Below are 12,503 nucleotides of genomic sequence, written 5' to 3'. Positions count from 1 at the left end.
GAGTTGGTCTGATCAGAATAGAACAGGAGCTTATGCAATACGAAATACAATAAGAAATTTAACCTCTATGTCGGTTTCATAATTCTGCGCTGCTAAAACGAGCGTAGAAAAATTGCCAGTAATACCATAGGACCACGGGTTCATAGAAGAGATAAAAATATCTACAGTGAACGGCCTCTTTCCTTCACCTGGGCATGAAATCTTTAGCTTTTTTCGTTAAGTAACGCTGATCTTTTCGGATGTAAAAAGGAGCACATATAAATTTGGCTGCCCCGCAAGCGACAAACTCAACTCAACTCACACTCCCTATCCTTGTTTGTGTTAGCGTTTTTTTTTTACCCCTGGTTATACGCGAGAACTCCCTTTAACAAACGCAAGTTTTATTATCTACGTAATCTTCATTTTCTGTCTTTTGCTGCTTTCACTTAATCCTGCGCTTTGGTGTCTGTTGCGTTTTCTCGATCGTAAGGTCATTTCTGCGTTCATGAAAACGGTTGTAGTAAAGATTCTTCAAAGGAAGGTTCGCAAACCCTTCCTCTAGTTAATTCGGCGTGAAGGAAGACCAGGAGGCGTTGTTTCTCGTAGATGATGACAAATATAAGAGAAGCATATATTTACAACATATACAAGGAGCAAAACTGGAAAACAGCAGACATGAATTTACAAAGGGAAAAACAAACTGCGCTACTTTACTCTTCGACCCCGTAGGTTAGAGCCTAGTAGCAGAATGTTTCATGCTAAGCATGGAGCCCCAGCTCAGGCTGGTCTCCATCCGTTTACTTCGGTTTTTATAACCGTAACAAACAAAGAAATGGGGCGGTCATTTTAAGTGGCCCGCCCCAAGCATCAATTCTCCAATCATTGACCTACCCCGTGGGTTGAGCTCAGCCTCAAACCCAGGGGCTCGCTAAGAACATAAAGAACAAATACAACACTACTCTCTCGTTGGAGAGAGCATGCACGTCCTCTCCCGTTGGGGGTCTCCTTCTGACCTGTCTCAAGCAGACCCCCGCCCCCCCCCCCCCCCCCCCCCCCCCCCCCCCCCCCCCCCCCCCCCCCCCACCCCTTCTCCACTCGCACTGCTCGTCAAGATCTTGGTACAGATGCGTACCCCCTGTCCTCAGTGCTTAAACAATAGATGAGAGAGAAGCCGGTACGGCACAGACGGTGGGGCGTTCGGACAAGCGTGATCGATGAGCGGGCGGATAAGGAACGCATGTCGTTCCCCACGTCGCCAAAAAATGCTCGAATCGTGCTTTCCTGGGCTCTCTCTGTCAGTTCGGCAGATCAGCTAGGAAATGGTTCCTGTTTTCTCCCACAAATTGGCAGAGACATCGTGAAGATAACAGTGCGTACCAACTCCTTACTGCACTGTGCTTGGAGGGGCTTTTGTTCATAATGGGACAGCCCCTTCCGCGGGGGCAGCGCCCTGCACCGTGGTAGCTGGAAAAGAGCGTTGACCCTTCAAGGCCGCTGTGGGCCATCAGGCGCCTTTCCGACGTTAGCGTATGCATAAGGGGGGATAGGGGTGGGGGGGGCGCCCTGAAGGTAGCGGCGGTGCTGTCGTTCACAATGGACAGCCACCGCCGCGAGGGCAGCGCCCTATACAGTAGTTGCAGCTGGAATTAGCAGCGGCCTTACACGCCCCCTCTAAGAGTATAATCTAGCTTGCTATCAGCTCGTTTATACTTACTAACAAAAAGGCCGCAGCACGTTTACCGCCCGCACTGTCGGTCCTCCCGGGACACAGTTTCTCCGGGTTACCTCGACGCTTCGAGAACCATTCAACGCAAAAAAAAAAGAGTATAAAACACAACACCGGTGCATGCTGGCGTACAGATCTGGCAAATATACGGCCACATTACACTGCGGAGAGTCCACCTTCTCGCGCACAGACACACACCGCTTCACTGCATTGTTCACAGCGGTTCACAAGTCCGCGCACAACACTCATTAACACAGCTGAGGGTTCTCATATAGTACACTTTCACAAGTCTCGTCATCACCACACAGTTCCGTGCACCAACCACGTCGGCTGAGTGGGAACATTCACGCCTGTCTAGGCCGGCATGGTGGTACCGCTAGTTCCTGACTCCCATGTTAAATTGGTGAGCCTGGATAGCGCATCTGCATTTCCATTCTTAACGCCCTTTCTATGTTTCACCGTTATGTTATAACGCTGGAGCGCCAGCGCCCACCTAGCCAATTTTGCCCCATGTGGAGTGCACGTTGTCAAGTATGCCAGTGGGTTGTGATCAGAGACGACATTTACCACTGCGCCAAAGAGCCAATAATCGAACTTTTTCAGAGCCCACATAATAGCAAACGCTTCGCGCTCTATGGTCGACCACCTCGCCTGAGTCGCATCGAAGCGATGACTTGCAAACGCTATAGGCCTTTCATCGCCCTTTTCAGTCATTTGTGCCAAGCATGCCCCGGCCGCCGTCGGTGATGCATCAGTGAAAAGCCAATACGGCTGATGAGGTTGTGGAGTGCTCAACGCCACTGCTCTACAGAGCGAGTCTTTCAGGTTTTCTAATGCGCGCTGCGCATCTTCTGGCCACGGGATCAAGTTGGGTACGCCCCGCTTTGTCAAGGCCGTTAGGGGACCAGCTATTTCAGCGTACTTGGGTACATATTCCCTATAATATCCGCACAGTCCCAGTAAGCTTCGCAGCTCTTTCTTTGTATTCGGCTGCACTAGGCCTTCTATGGCGGATATCTTTTCAGGGTCGGGAGCATGCGTCCCTGAACCCACTATGTGTCCTAGATAGCGGATGTGAGGCTGTCCCACTTGACATTTCTCTGGGCTAGCCTTTAGTCCCGCCCTCCTAAGCAGCCAAAAGATGGTATCGATGTGTTCCACATGTTCCTGCCAAGTATGCGAGAAAATCGCTATATCATCCAGGTAGGCAGTGGCGTAGGCTTGGTGCTTAAATAAAAGCGTATTGACCATTCTTTGGAAGGTCGCTGCAGAGTTTTTTAGCCCAAAGGGCATCACTGTCCACGCATACTGCCCCTCATGGGTCACAAATGCGGTAAGCGCCTGGCTTTGCGGGTCCATCGGTACCTGCCAGTAGCCACGCCTTAAATCCACTAGCGTGATAAACTGCGCCTGACCAACCCTAAAAATTAGCTCCTGGGAGTTAGTCATTGGGAATGCGTCTGAACGAGTCCCTGCATTCAACGTTCGGTAGTCAATACACATTCGCACTGACCCATCTTTCTTACCCACGCACACAACTGGGTGTGCGAATTCACTCTCTACAGGATAGATTAAACCTAAACTAAGTAGCTCATCCACTTGGCGGCTCACTTCTTTCATGAGCAGTTCGGGCACTCGATAAGGGAATGCTTTCTTTGCTTTGAACCCCTCTTCTAAATCAATTCGATGCCTTCCTACTTTCGCCCGTCCAGGCTTGCCATCGAAAAGTGCATGGTGTTTTCTGAACAACCCCCGAACTTCGTTCTGCTCCTGCTCACTCAGGTGGGCTAACTTTTCTAATGGTACTATGTCCTCGTCTGGTGGAGGTGGTGCAACTCGTGGTGCGCACTCTACTTCCCCAAACTCATGGTCTTCATCAAAAACCACGCCAATATGGCTGACCCTCGCGTAGTACGGTCTCATTCGGTTCGCGTGCACCACTGATCTTTTTCCTTCTTCCGTTTCTACCCAGTACAAATGCTGCCTTTCGCAACCAATGACTGTGGCAGGACCAAGCCACTTAGGAGCCATCTTAGTGGCGCGGTCTGTGTCGAAAATGAGCACTTGATCCCCCACATTAAAAACTTTATTCCGCGTTCTCCTATTGTAAGCTTCTGCGTAACTAGCCTGTCGCGCAGTGCTTGTGAGTCCAGCCACATTGGCCGCTATCTCAAACTTCTCTTGCAGCTGTTTTAAGTACTTAGCAGGTTCCTCCCTGAGCGTTGCTGGTACACTGACTTCTCCTGCCCACGTTTGGCGAAGAACCGTAAGCGGACCTGTCGGATTTCGACCATACAACAGCCGAAAGGGTGCTACGCCCGTGGTATCGTGGGGAACTTCGCGGTACGCCCACAACACAAAAGGGATCAGCTTGTCCCAATTTTTCGGGTCCTTTTCTATCACGTGAAATAGCATGTTCTTTAGTACCCGATTCCACCTTTCCACGGTCCCGTTGCTTTCAGGGTGTTCGGGGGTGGAAAATCTAGGGGAGTAACCTAATTTTTCTAGCATCAGCTGGGTGAGTTGAGCCTTGAAATTTGTTCCCTGATCCGAACAGACCGTCTGAGGAACCCCTGTTCGACTGAATATCTCCAACAGAGCGTCACATGCAGCCCTTGCAGTCAGGGAACGAAGGCACACGACTTCAGGCCATCTCGTGCATAAATCAACCACGCACAAAGCATACTTGTGACCCCTGCCAGATGGCGTATCAAGAGGCCCTATGACGTCTACATTGACAACCTGAAAGGGGTGTTCAGGTCTAGTCAATGGGGTAATGGGTATGTTGTCAGTGTGACGCCGGTCTGAGCGGATTTGGCACCCATGGCATGACTGGCAGTACGCCGAAATCTCCTTTTCCATACCAGGCCAATAGAAGTTATACTTTATGCGGGCCTTGGTCTTCCTTGGACCCAGGTGCCCACCCCACAGCGATTCATGCGCCAAGGACAGAACTTCCTTTCGTCTCTCTTGGGGAAGCACCAATTGTCGCACTTTAGTACCTGCTATTGAGTCGCAATGGTGCAGCAATCCCTCGGTAACAAACATACCCGCCTTTCCGTGCTGAGCATTTTCCCATGCTTTCCTCAAGGTCTCGTCAGCGAGCTGCGCCGCTCGAAACGTTTCTCGCTGGCTAGCCAGCGAAACTGGATCGTCCTTATCGCATGGCTCTCCTTCCTCTCGCGGAACCTCGTCATTTGGCGCCCTGCCAACCTCGCATGTCAGTGCCTCGCCATTCTGATTTGCCGCGCTTGCAGTTTCTTGGTTGGACACCAGGCTGACTGCAGTACTCCTACTTGTTGTGTGCACCTCATCACTGTGCTTTTTAAGTAGCTGCCAGTCTTCTAACGATAGTAAACAGTCCACCCCATCAGCCAGCTCATCAGTGAGGGCACACACTATGCCTATCTTTTGATCGTCTGCGACTGTTCCTGGTTGAGAAATTCTTACAGGGATCGTCGCCAATTTCGCCTGAATAGATCTGCCGAAAGCCAACACTAGCCTCACCGTCCCTGATGGTTCCGTCCGCGCCTGCGGTAATATGCTCTCCCTTATTACCGTGATTTCACTACCCGTGTCGAGTAATGCCTTTGTACCGACGTTTTCGCATACAAGGAGGTCTACGAACTCGAGTCTCGATGAAGCCGCCCTCGAACCTTGCACTGGCACTTCCACTTTCGCAGTTAAAAGTGTGCTTTGGTTTACCGCCGCGTTCTTTACTTCTGTCTCATCCGCCAGCGTGACCCTCTGCACCCTCTGCTTGTGCACATATGCTTGTTTCTGGCGCTGTTCACTTCCTGTTGCTCGCGGGCAATTCCTAGCAAAATGGCCCAGCCCATGACACAGATGGCACTTTATTGCGGGTTTTTCATTACTGGACTGTTTTTGGCCCGCATGCTGTGCTGGTGTCGTAATCTGCTTTGTAGCGCGCCCTTTGCCTTTTGCTTGCTCAAAGGTTTGTAGAGCCTTCGATACTTCTTTAGGCTTCAGCCAACTTTCTCCTTCGCGGAGGCGCACATATTCAATTCCCTCCGGGCTGAGGCTTGCCTTAATGCGATCGGAAACCATGAGATCCATCAAAGCCTCTTTTGAATCTACCCCTCTAGACTGGATGTAGTACGCTAGGTAAGTTTTCACACGAGACGCAAACTGAGCCCACGTCTCCTCCTTTCTTTTTGCTGCTTTCTCAAATCTCTCAAGATACTCCGTCGGAGTGAGTTTTAATTCGCTTAGAACCGCTGTTTTTACCGCCTCATAGTCCGTGCATTCCGCTCCGTCAAGGTTACGAAGCAAGTACCTGACTCGCTCTGTCAGTGCCGGCATTATTAAGTGCACTCGGCTACTGTCTGGAATATTGAAAGTAGTGAACAGCTTCTCCACCTCCTCAAACCACAGTGGCACATCAGCATCACATGACATGCTATAGCCCTTCAGGACTTTCGCACATTGCGCTATTGGGTCTGGGCCTATACACCGCTCATCGCTTTGTCCCGACCCAAACGGTGACAGTCGACCATTAGACAGCCCAAGCTCCATCTGCTTGAGTGCCAATCGCTCCCTGGATTCAATTTCGCGCATTCGTAGCTCCATTTCCACTTTTAACTCCATACGGCGAATAGCCATCCTCTCTGTATCGGCTGATGTAGCGTCTAGTGACAATGTCTGTCTCTGGTCGCCGGTCTGTGACCCGCTCTCCCCACTAAACTCGTCCTCCAGAGTTGCTACCTCTTTCTCATCCATCCCCGTTTCTACACCGCCCTCTGGCGATTGCTGCTCCTGGCGAGGATTCGTCCTCATTTCGTCCTCAGGATTGGGTTCGCTATCTTTAGCAGCTAACTGTTTTCTCGTCTCAACCATGAGCCTCACCAACTAACCACCATGCCTGCTTCAACAAAACGCAAGAAATCCCACTCACCCGGCGCAGATCTTCTGTTGTCTGCCGCCCAGAGCCCGGATGATGCGTCCGTTCCACCAGCTGGAGTTGTCCCTTGACAGCTCCTCGCTGCTCCGTGTCAGATGGCGTGTGGCTGTTGCTGCGATGCCAGCTCCTGGAGATGAGACGTGCCGAATCCTGTCGACTGCGCCAGTAAAGATTCTTCAAAGGAAGGTTCGCAAACCCTTCCTCTAGTTAATTCGGCGTGAAGGAAGACCAGGAGGCGTTGTTTCTCGTAGATGATGACAAATATAAGAGAAGCATATATTTACAACATATACAAGGAGCAAAACTGGAAAACAGCAGACGTGAATTTACAAAGGGAAAAACAAACTGCGCTACTTTACTCTTCGACCCCGTAGGTTAGAGCCTGAGCTGGGGCTCCATGCTTAGCATGAAACATTCTGCTACTAGGCTCTAACCTACGGGGTCGAAGAGTAAAGTAGCGCAGTTTGTTTTTCCCTTTGTAAATTCATGTCTGCTGTTTTCCAGTTTTGCTCCTTGTATATGTTGTAAATATATGCTTCTCTTATATTTGTCATCATCTACGAGAAACAACGCCTCCTGGTCTTCCTTCACGCCGAATTAACTAGAGGAAGGGTTTGCGAACCTTCCTTTGAAGAATCTTTACTGTTGTTTTTCGGCTTCATTTTTGCGATGCACCTACCACGACGCGGTGAGGGCAGCAGACTTGTCTCTATATCGCCTGGAGTTCGTCGGAAATATTGAGCACATAAACTGCTTTGAAATCCTGCCATCGCGATTTGTTACTCAAATGGCACCGAAGAAAAAAATTGTTGCCGTGACACGTGCCTCGAAAATACGTTACATAATCGCCTTGTTTGTGACCCTCACCACTGAGCCCACTTTGCGTTGCGTAATCTGAAAATCCCTGCAGTTCTCTTTGTACAACCTGGAGGCCTAGAATAAATGGAGTATAGATGAAGAAGGTTAAGGTTTTAGCTTTTATTCTTCCTACATTAGAAGGAACTTTTTCTGGTCTCAGGAATGGCGCCGTTCTCCGCCACAGCGCAGCGAACGAAAGTGCGGGAAAGTCCGTACCATGGGAGCATGCCATAAAAAAAAACAGGGGCTTTCCGTAAGCAATTCATTCTTTATTTCATCTCGAACTAATTGAAAGACATACTACGTACAATAAATGAACTTACTTAAAAGCAAGCCATATTGGTGAGTTGCATTTCAAATTTAATATAACACCATAAGAAGTAGCTTAATGGCAAGTGGTTTTTCTGTATCGGTTATAAGATTGTAGAGTCGCGTAAGTGAGAGCACTGCCTGAGCTCTAAATTCAGGAACATTCGGCATTTCATTTTTAAAGTTGTGCGAGCGACAATGGACCTTAATCATGCCTTTTAAGTTTGGATATTTGATGCAAGCACATAATTTAAACGTGATCGGGCGCCTCTTGGAAAGCATTTAGAATTTTACCTATTTGGATCAACCCTACCGACAAGTTTCAGATTATTCAACTCATTCGAAGAATGAAATACTAATCTAGCACATGGCGATAACACGAGAAAGCAGTAAAGTGATTGAGTAGTGCAAGAGGAGCTCAATAAGGCTGCGCCTTGAAAATGATGTCATTGTGTTTGCATGCGCTCCTAATATTGCTAAAATGGCCGGGCTCGTTAGTAATGATCTCAAAGATCGGCAAACAAATTGAACCAATCTCGTTTTTTCAGCCCATTCCTCAAATCAAGGTGAGAAATTTGTGTTCACTGAGTAGCAATTTCTTAAAAACTCTCTCAGCAATTTTTTTTTTCCATTTCGAAGCAGCAAACGCAGGTTAGAGCGCAATCATAGCGAGATAATAATGGTGTCAGATGAGATATTTTCACAACCTATAATTTATTCTCAGCCCAATGTCTGAAGACATTTACATCCGCCGGACAAAAAAAAACTTAAACAAAAATCGGGCAAGACAGGAATTACGTTGGTTTCCTGAGCTCAGAAAAGCAAGCCCCACGCCGAGCACTTCAAGTGCTGCGTCCACAGAATCGCCTTCGATAAAATGAGCGTCTTCGCCATGGAACGTAATCCGTGCAAGAGGCGTCACGTTGAATCATGGCTCATTCGGCTGAGGAAGGCGACGAGGAACCGGACTCTGGGAACACTCTCCTCCTCGTATGTAAATGGCCTTCGCCACATAATAACAAGGGAAAGCGAACGCCTCTCCATGCCACTACTTGCTGACCTCTCACTCAACCCTGAAGAGCATTTGTCCCGAAACTTTGGGCTGAAAAAAATAATGATTGGCTCATGTGTAGTATTTTCAAACTTTTATTTGAAACCCAGCCAGATCAACTTCTGTCGCAGATGGTCTCGTTCAAAACAATGGTGTCAGGCACAGCAGTAACTATAATATTGGCATTCTTATGGAAAAGTTGTAATGAACCCGTTCTGAATTATACACTGAACTTCCGTCTGTACCTCCCAGAGTAATCAAGAAGAATTGCGTGTTTTCTGCATTACAAAGTGTGCGCAAAACACTTCGTTTCACAAGTGTTCGTGAATGTACACTCAAAAACGTAATATCTCAGATCTGCGTGAAATGAACTTATTCGTGCTTAACTCGACGAGATACGTCGGTTTAGAGCTAAACATGCTAGATTTGAACACTTCGTTTCACAAGTGTTCGTCAACAGGTAGACACACACTTTTACAGTACAAAACTCCACATTTTAAAGTAATATTACCAGCCTTAACACACTCAATCAGGCCATGCTCCGGCTGATTACGTCTGACGTACCCGTTGGCACAAGATGTTTTATAACAAACGTTACAACAGAGCTGAGCGAATGAGGGCATTTTCAAACTTTTATTTGAAACCCAACCAGATCGACTTCTGTCGAAGATGCTCTCGCTCAAAACAATGGTGTCAGGCACAGTAGAAACTATAATATTGGCATTCTTATAGAAAAGCTGTAATGAACCCGTTCTGAATTATACACTGAAATTCGGTCTGTACCTCCCAGAATAATCAAGAAGAATTGCGTGTTTTCTGCATTAGAAAGTGTGCGCAAAACAAATGAATTAAGATTCGAAAACCCGCCGCGGGAAATGGTATGGTAGCCTATGAAATGATGGGAAAAATTTCAAAACATAAACAACCCTAATTTTTGTTTAATGGCTGGAGTTAAGCTTATGATCATGTTGTGTCCCCTTATTGCTTTTGTGTGTGTGTGCCCCCTCCTAACGACCACTCGCATTCCCCTCCTAACGACAGTTCGCATCCTCCTCCTAACGACCACTCAATCCTCCTCCTAACGACCGCTTGCCCCTCGTCGCACGCTGTCACCAGATGCCCCCCCACGGTGCGCCCCCGCACCCTCCTCCTGTTCTGGGAAGCCACTCCCTCCCGTGGACGCTTCTCAGCTCCCCCCTTTCTTCGGGCGGCCAGTTCGGCTCCTGCCTCGGTCGACGCTGGTCGCACCCTCATCGGCTTTAAATAAACGAAGTCTTAAAGTACCGTGTGCGTCTTCGCTGCATTCAACACAGCGACCGGACACGACAGTGGCGACGAGAAAGTGGATTCGACCCGCGCTACGCAACGCTATTGACAAGCCATGGCTACGCGAGGGTTTCCCAATCAGATACCAGAATTCAACGGCTCATCGTGGTCATCGTGGGTTGGACGCCTTCAGTTCTACTTTGAAGCTAACAACATCACAGACCCAGCCTTGAAGAGGGCCAACCTGCTGACGCTGTGCGGGGAGCAGACCTACGATACTGTCTGCGCCCTTATTCAGCCAAGCACACCAGCGGCAGTGTCTTACGACGACATCGTAAAAGCGCTGCAAAAGCACTACGACCCAAGGCCATCCGAGGTCTACAGCCGGGCTCGCTTCCAACGACGAGATCAACTGGGAGGAGAAACTGTGAGCGCCTACGTAGCCGCGCTCAAGAAGCTCGCTGCCGACTGCAATTTTGGAACGCTGTCGACAACAGCTACCGGGCAGGAGGGAGACGCAGCTTCTTCTGCTAACACCACCATGCTTCCCTTGGACGTGATGTTACGCGACAGATTTGTGTGCGGACTGAGTGACGAGTCACTGCAGCAGCGCCTGTTCGCTGAGAAGGACCTCACATTCAGCAAAGCTTACGACATCGCCGTTCGAGCGGAGAGCGCCGGTCACCAGCAGAGAGGGATTCGCCGGAACACCGAGCCGGTACACCAGACAAGCAACCAGGTGCGCAAGCCTTCTGTTGTTGTAAAATCGGTCAAAAAGGCACAACGCTGCTGGCGGTGTGTCGACCAACACAACCCCCAGGGATGTCGATTCCAGTCAGCCACGTGTAATTTTTGCCACAAGCGAGGGCATATCGAAAGAGCATGCATTACGAAACGGAGACTTGCCAAGATAAAGTCACCTTCCCAGCCTAATCACAGCGTCAACGCCTCAGAGAATACGCCGCTATCTGATCTCCATGGAACAACATCAGCAACACCATCTGTGTTGTACGACCTGAACACCATGAATCTCGGCACGCGACCGAAGATTTTTACAGAAGTAAGCGTACATCACCAGCTGATTAAGTTCGAGGTGGACTCCGGCGCAGCCTGTACTCTGATCAGTGAGGACACGTTCCGAACTTCATGGCCATCTGACGCACCCGCCCTGCAACAAGACGACACGCACCTGCGAACGTGGTCAGGACAGAATCTGCCACTATTGGGCTCTGCCAACGTGCAGGTTAACTACAACGGCCAGACCCATACGCTACCTCTGCTTGTTGTGAAGGGCACAGGATCAAGCCTTCTAGGGAGAAACTGGTTTTCTCCACTAGGCGTGATGATATGCGGCAAACATCAAAACGCCGATGCGCTAAGCCGTCTGCCACTAGACGCAACTGTTGACGAACCATTTCCACCAGGAGACGTTCTGATGTTCGAAGCACTGCCAGAACCTCCGCTTACAGCAGGCACAGTTGCAGCGTCTACGCAGAAGTGCGCAGCTCTCCGGCTAGTTTACACAGCTGTTCAACAAGGCAACGTGCATAAACTCAAAGGGGACAACTTCGACGCTTACCGCAGGCGAGCTACAGAGTTGAGCACCCATCGCGGCTGCATCATATTTGGGTCCCGAGTTGTGATGCCGAGAGAACTACGCGCACAAGCTATGTCTCTCATCCACGCCGGACATCGGGGCATCGTTGCAATGAAAAAGTGTGCCAGAAGCTACATGTGGTGGCCTGGCATTGACAACGACATCGAAACAGTGGTGCGAGAATGCAAGCCTTGCCAGAGCAGCCGGAGCGCCCCGCCGAAAGCTCCTGTCCCAGAATGGGAAAAGCCAGACACACCATGGCACACACTGCACATTGATTTTGCAGGACCAATTGAGGGCTGCACTTTCCTTGTGGTCGTAGATGCCTACACAAAGTGGCTTGAGATAAGGCAAATGGGACAGACGACTTCGGCAGCAGTCATTGACAACCTCCGATCACTATTTGCAACGTTCGGCCTGCCGCGCAAGGTAGTGTCGGACAACGGAACACCGTTTGTGTCTGCGGAGATCCTCAAGTTTTATCGCGACAACGGGATCTCATCAGTTACATCGGCCCCCTACCACCCAGCGACAAACGGACAAGCCGAGCGCTACGTAGCCGAGCTAAAACGCGCCCTTGAAAGAGATCAGACAGGCTCGCTGCAGCGCCGCCTTGCGCGCTTTCTCTTCAAGCAGCACACGACGGTTCAGAGCACAACAGGCGAGACCCCCTCGAAAATGATGTTCGAGCGTGAAATGCGAACCCAGCTCACAGCCATCCTCCCCGAGCCAAAGGCAGAGACGTTCCGGGAAGAAAAAGCAATTCCGCGCTGCGGCACGCTTAATGAGGGGCAGC

At 49.7% G+C, this 12,503-nt stretch overlaps 1 protein-coding gene across 1 annotated transcript; it reads right to left on the bottom strand.

The window, feature by feature from the left end:
- Window positions 1-2,059: 2,059 nt before the first annotated feature.
- On the bottom strand, window positions 2,060-6,937 carry LOC149371658 (uncharacterized). The gene has a single exon (XM_089580922.1). The coding sequence runs from the start codon at window positions 6,560-6,562 to the stop codon at window positions 2,060-2,062; it is 4,503 nt and encodes a 1,500-aa protein (XP_089437048.1). The 5' UTR covers window positions 6,563-6,937.
- Window positions 6,938-12,503: the final 5,566 nt, after the last annotated feature.

Source organism: Amblyomma mixtum, chromosome 1 (genome assembly GCF_055824585.1).
Source record: "Amblyomma mixtum isolate Tamu chromosome 1, ASM5582458v1, whole genome shotgun sequence".
Classification (NCBI taxonomy): domain Eukaryota; kingdom Metazoa; phylum Arthropoda; class Arachnida; order Ixodida; family Ixodidae; genus Amblyomma; species Amblyomma mixtum.
The sequence above is the reverse complement of the archived record's forward strand: the minus strand, read 5'-3'. Positions and strand labels throughout refer to the sequence as shown.